The 6,350-nt window shown below is 49.6% G+C and overlaps 1 protein-coding gene across 1 annotated transcript; it reads left to right on the top strand.

Annotated features, from left to right (window-relative positions):
- Positions 1-1,490: 1,490 nt before the first annotated feature.
- On the top strand, positions 1,491-3,757 carry Rap2b (RAP2B, member of RAS oncogene family). The gene has a single exon (XM_021158251.3). It carries the CDS (start codon positions 2,013-2,015, stop codon positions 2,562-2,564), a length of 552 nt encoding a protein of 183 aa, XP_021013910.1. The 5' UTR covers positions 1,491-2,012; the 3' UTR covers positions 2,565-3,757.
- Positions 3,758-6,350: the final 2,593 nt, after the last annotated feature.

Raw genomic sequence — 6,350 nt, 5'->3', positions numbered from 1 at the left:
AGGTTCACTCCCAAATGGAGCCCTAAGTACCGCTGTGACTTGGAACAACACTGCTCAGTTCTTCCTTCCGTGAGGACGTTTAAAGCAGAGGGTAGTGGCAGGGGGATAGCAAGCCTGGCCACTTAACCCTGGTTGACTTGACACAAAACCGATCCCCACCCCTCTGTGCCCCCGGGCTCCCGCTGCCAGTGCAGTACACAGACAGGTCTCGACATCTCTCCTAGCAAGGATCTAGAGAGACTCGGGACAAGTCCAGGCGTCACCTCGCATCGCCGTGCAAGTGAGCGGAGCCAAGTCTTGAGACTGCCCTCCCCACCAAGCAGAGCTTTGGGAAGAGGCAAGCCCGGGCAGCCCCACCTCCCCTGATGCCACGAACTTGCGGTGGCTCATTGCTCATCCCAGCCTTCTTCCTGCTAAGATCAAGTTAGGAACTTCAGGGTTTCTTAAAGACAGGGAGCAGCAATGAGCTCTAGCTGCTCCCTTTAAGGGACGGTCGTGACTGGGCTTAAAGAAGTCAGACTCCCTCCTGAACACCAACAAAGGACTATATTTAGTTTGGAGCACTCCACCTAAATTCCTTCTTTTCCCCTCTCAGCTTCAGATGCACAGGCCCGGGCAGTGGGTGGAAGGGGGCGGGGAGCAGTGGAGAAGGAACAGCTGGGCCTCCGCCTCTCCACTCAATCTCTATAAATAACCAATCCTGAGCGGAGGCGACTTTGCAGCCAATGAAGCTGTCTAAAGTGACAAAACCTCGGCAACAGCCAATGGGAAAACATTTGGGGGTGTGAGACTCACATCCTGGGGCCAATGAGTTGGGAGTCTGGGAGAGGTAATTTGAGCTGGCGTGTGGGTGTGCGGTGCGAAACCTTCCTACTTGCAAGCCCCAAACCTGCTTCGCCGACTGAGCATGCCCTGACTCGGTACGGGAGCCGCGGGGCTCGATCCACAAGCCATATTTTGGCTCTAACCAAAGGCGGGTGGGGGGAGACGTAGGATGACCCCGCAACTCCTGCCCTGAAGGCTGCAGCGCCCCATAGATTCCCAGCCCCAACTCCTTGTCCGGACAGGGACTCAGGCCGAGTTCTTCGTGGGAAACTGACGAACACCAGGCCAAGTGGGGGCACGAACCTCTGCTACCTTCCCCCGCCTGAAAATAGCCCTGCAAGTGTACGATCCTGAGAGGCGCGCAGCAGCCTGAGTTCGGGGACAAGTGTCTATCCTTTAACAGCGCAAGCCGACGAAGAGGTCACAGCCAGCTGCTGCCTGCTGTCCCCATAGGAGGCCGGCAGCCGCAGAGCCCCGACAGAGGTGGCTTCGGTTTGGCGAGCTTTCCACTTACAAGCACACACAAGCAGGACTGCCCAGTTCCAAGATTCGCGCCGCCCCGCCCCGCCCCGCCCAGCCCCTGTTTGCCACACCCTCTGCCACGCCCCCTCCCGATGCGGCGGAAAAGCTGGAGCGGAGCTCGGGCGGGGCACCGCGGGCGACGTACTGGGCATGCTCGGCTGGGCGGGGAGGGCTGGGCTGCGCGCGGCGAGTAGGAAGCCCTCGCCCAGCGGAGGCTGCGGGAGAGAGAAGAGAGAGAGAGTGATGGGTCGCGGAGCTGGACGCACGTTCCGCGGGGACTCATGCCACGCGTGTCTCAGCCGGACGCTCAATTAGCAGCCGCCTCTGCAACCAGCCGCCACCTCCTCCCGGCCCTCCCAGGCTGTCGGGGCGAAGAGCTCCAGCCGTTGTCTTGCTCCGGCTGCGCGCATTGTCCTCAGGGTCCTCCGACAGAGCTGCTGCGGGGCCCGGGACCCGCGCCCTAGGGACGCGCCCCCGCTGCCGGTCGGCCTGGCGCGGGGCTCTGCTAGTCTGTTGGTGAGCCCGTGCTACCGGGGTAGTCTCACCGGGGTTTTTCCTGCGGAGTTGAGGAAGGGGAGAAGTCCACCCGTCCGCCCAGCCCAGCCTTCCCCGGCGCGCAGCCCCGACGGGGCCGCGGCAGGCGCGACGAGGGCGCCGACGGAGCCATGAGAGAGTACAAAGTGGTGGTACTGGGCTCGGGCGGCGTGGGCAAGTCCGCGCTCACCGTGCAGTTCGTAACAGGTTCCTTCATCGAGAAGTACGACCCGACCATCGAGGACTTTTACCGCAAGGAGATCGAGGTGGACTCGTCGCCGTCGGTGCTGGAGATCCTGGATACCGCGGGCACCGAGCAGTTCGCCTCAATGCGGGACCTGTACATCAAGAATGGCCAGGGCTTCATTCTCGTCTACAGCCTGGTCAACCAGCAGAGCTTCCAGGACATCAAGCCCATGCGGGACCAGATCATCCGCGTGAAGCGGTACGAGCGCGTACCCATGATCCTGGTAGGCAACAAGGTGGACTTGGAGGGCGAACGTGAGGTCTCCTATGGCGAGGGTAAGGCCCTGGCCGAGGAGTGGAGCTGCCCCTTCATGGAGACATCGGCCAAAAACAAAGCCTCAGTGGATGAGCTATTCGCAGAGATCGTGAGGCAGATGAACTACGCGGCACAGCCCAACGGCGACGAGGGCTGCTGCTCGGCCTGCGTGATCCTGTGAGGCGCCGTCTGCCGCCGGGCGCTGGCCACGCTCTGTGCACAAAGCCAAATGCACCCGATTCTCTTAATGTGATTGTCTTCTTGCTTTGAGATTGGAGACGACTTTGTTGTCTTGTCTGGGATGTCCGAGGAACCTGGCTGACGTGTGTGGCCAGCATCCCCAGCCTTCAGCCAGGGTCTGAGAGGGTGTACCTTGCAGAGCATCTGAGACCCTGGTGGAAAAATGGCTCTATACAGCGTGTACGTTCCTCGTTGATTTTGGTTCATGCATATTTCCCCGTTTAAATAGCCATTAAGGCTCTGTATTGGCTGCTTGACACCGGCAAGCAAAAGTTTCAAGCCTGAAAAAAAAAAAATGGGGGTGGCGAAGCAGAGGAAGTGAAGGGAAAGGAGGCAGTGGGGGAGGGTTCCCCCGAGCAACTGTTCATAGTTCCAAGTTTTAACACAAGGAAAGAGGTCCAAGAAAATCATATGAAGGAGCCAGAAGAGGGGACGAAACTTTTTTTTTCCCTTGTTTTCCAGGATTATTTAGAAATTAAGACCAGGGGTTCCTTTTCTGCCAGCTTGGAAGGGCAACCCAGGGACTGATTACGATTCTGAGGATGTCTATGCAAAGTTGGGTTCTTGTTACAGTGTATCCAATCTGAAGTATTGCACATGTGAACTGGGACTGTTTTAACACTGATGCCAATACAGTGTGGGGTGCCAGGAAGTGTCTGCTGATATTTGTGGGGAAAAAAAAATCTATTTTGATTACCTACTGTATCAAAGGGGAGTCTGGGGGAGAATGGTAGTATTTTTTTTTTAATCAGCTGTGAAAAATGTTACAAATCTGCACATTTTTTGTGTGTGCTATTGTGTGTGTGTATGTGTGTGTGAGTGTAAGTATAGCTTTTTTTTTTTTTTTTTTTTTTTTTTTTTGTGGTTGGCAGTGACAGATTTTGCTGACTAGCTTTTAAAAATACAATACAAAGACTTCGTAAATGTGATTCAGGGCGCCCAGCACCCCTGTGTCTGCAGAGTGCCTTCAAACTCAGCTGTTCCAGCCGGTGCCAACCTGTGAATTCCCACCGTATCCCAGAATCTGCTGTTCTGCTTTCCCCAAAACTACTTTAAGCATCTTCCTGAAAGAGCCAGGATGAATAGGACCTGTTATTCCGTGAATTGCTTCATTAATTTTAGCTTTTTTTTTTTTTTCAATGTTAAGTCCATAAGTCTTGAATTTTTTTCCCCTTCATTTTGTTCAAATTTCAGGTTTTAGCTCCCCTTTTCTGTTGTTTTCGAAATATCTGTTATCTGTTACAGGGTGTTCCTCCAGAGGCAAAGAGCAAAATTTTATTGTGATGTACCAAAAGAATTTTAACAAGTTGTAACTTTTAATTCCACTCATTTAGTCACTGTCTCTTCATTTTAAGACTTTTAATACAACTGTCATTTTTAAAGAAACCCCAAACTATTTGTGTTTTTTGTGTTTCATATTCTGTGATTTACAGTTTCCATGAATATGGTGTCAGGCGGGGAGGTGGATAGGGCCAGGTCCATGATGCCTTTGGAGTTATGTGTCAAAATTTGAAGATAGGATTATTTCTATGAAAAATTGGGTAACAATGTTTCCAAGTCTTTAAAAGTGGAGGAAAGTATCAAGGCCTAAGAATCACAGGGTATGACAGGGGTATCTGACTGCCCAGATGAGGAAGCACTGCTCTGCGGAAGATGAGCAGTGACCTTTACTGTTGACAGCAAAGGGGCAAGCCCCTCAGCTAGTAACGCCCTCTCAGGCCTGGGAAAGCAACGTGGACCTGGCAGAATAACTAACAGGGGCACTTTCTATTTGTCTTGGTTTGATGTTGTCTGTTTATGTCCCACACCGAGTCAGAAGTGATCTTAACTTTGATCTCCCACACCCTGCCCTCTACAACGTATGGATGGAATACAATTATTCTAGTCGTTATTTCAACCCTTCCAAAGTTTTTATTTGGAACCAATCATAAGATTGAAAACAAAAAGTAAACAAGATGAAGAGGATTCCCTTGCTCTCCTTCTATTTGCCCACAAAAGTTTTTAAAAGTAGGAGGCAATGAATGTGTGTTGGTGTTTTATTTGTAGTTTGCTTGGGCTCTCCAGTACAATAATCTTTACAGAATAACAAAGTATCTATAAGATATAATACCACAGGTTCCTGAGGCAACGCTGATGTCTGAAGAGTCTTAACTAAGGAATTTACTCCCTTGGCAAAGCCAAGGATTTCTTTAAAGCTATATCAATATATATTGCCTTAATTTTTGTTTTCTCCATCCAAGTTGCATCTCACCATTTCATGGGGAGGAAGAACATTTTGCCTGTACTGGCCTTTGTTTATTTTCCAACTCGGATCTCACATCTCCATTAGTGTCAGATGTGATTCTGCTTCCAAGTATACAAATTGAAAAATAATGTCTTTACAAGAATTCATTCTTAATGTTTGAACAAATGTATTTGCTTAGGTCGATGAAAGTGTTGCACATTTAAAGTGTTGACACATTTTGAAGATGTGTCAAGCACTGTTGGAGGGATTGCTTTTTAAAAAAATGCTAATGGTGGCCCTCTTCTCATGATTTGGAAGGCTTTGAACAAAAGTGTTGCCAAGTATATAGCTCAGAAAATACTTGAAGGTGGACAGTGAACTAGATTGCTGGTGCATTAATCACCTCTCCAGAGGCTTCCGAGAGGTCATGGAAGGCAGGACAGGCTTTTGAAAACATGTTTCTACTGAGTACTGTAAAATAAATGCTTTTGGATTGTACAATTAAAGCTGCTGCAGGAAAATGGAGCCCTGAGTTGTTTGGCTTGCGCCTGTTATTTTCATGGCAACATAGACATTTGTCTCTTGGCCTTTTTGTTTTTGCTTTCTTGCTTTAAGAAGGTAATGTTAAGGGTGACAGTTTATTTGGCTAGGAAGAACCTCATCTTAGTGTTACTGCTGTGAGGAAATAAAAGCATTTGTTTCAGTGCAAAAGTCAGGCTGGTTTAACTGCTTAAGGAACTGAGTCAGGTGGGAGGAGTCAGGGTGGGAGGGGTTGGATGTAAAGTGATGTCACTTGTCAAAACAGAAATTGGGAGAGGACCTGCAAAGTGGATGCAAACTGACCACTGACCTTGACTACTGGGGTCTCTCTCTCTCTCTCTCTCTCTCTCTCTCTCTGTCTCTCAGCTTTTCCTTTTGGTCCCTGCCAGCCTGCCCAGTTTTCTGTCATTTCAAAGCATTATTTTTGCTCATTTGTAAACGCCTCAGGAAAGCTAAAGGTGTCTGCTCAACTCTCACACTTTGATCTTCAGGTCAAACTGTTTCCATTCATTGAGTCACACTGAGAAACCAGATCTATTTGAAGTTAGTCTTGAAATGCCAAAGCTTCATGCACTCTGAAGCCTGCCTATTTCCCCTGGGTGAGAGCCTCTTTACTTGAATGGTTTAAGTAGCTTTGTTATCGCTCTAACCTGAATGATGGAAAGTAAGAGAAATTTCTTTTCTTTTTTTTTTTTTTTTTCCTCGAGACAGGGTTTCTCTGTTGTAGCCCTGGCTGTCCTGGCACTCACTTTGTAGACCAGGCTGGCCTCGAACTCAGAAATCCACCTGCCTCTGCCTCCCGAGAGCTGGGATTAAAGGCGTGCGCCACCACACCCGGCTAGTGAGAGAAATTTCTATGGAGCAAGAGTTTGCAGAAATAGATGTGGAATGCCTGTGCTCTATCTATCATCATATATCCTTCTCTATAAATGTGAAGAAAACAAAGATTGAATTTGGAGACAT

The sequence above is a fragment of the Mus caroli genome, unplaced genomic scaffold (assembly GCF_978045245.1).
Source record: "Mus caroli unplaced genomic scaffold, Mus_caroli_1 scaffold_3, whole genome shotgun sequence".
In the NCBI taxonomy this organism is placed as follows: Eukaryota; Metazoa; Chordata; class Mammalia; order Rodentia; family Muridae; genus Mus; species Mus caroli.
This window is presented reverse-complemented; position numbering and strand designations above follow the sequence as displayed.

Coding starts and splice junctions, on each gene's coding strand:
- Rap2b (XM_021158251.3), top strand. CDS start 2,013: ATGAGAGAGTACAAAGTGGTGGTACTGGGCTCGGGCGGCGTGGGCAAG.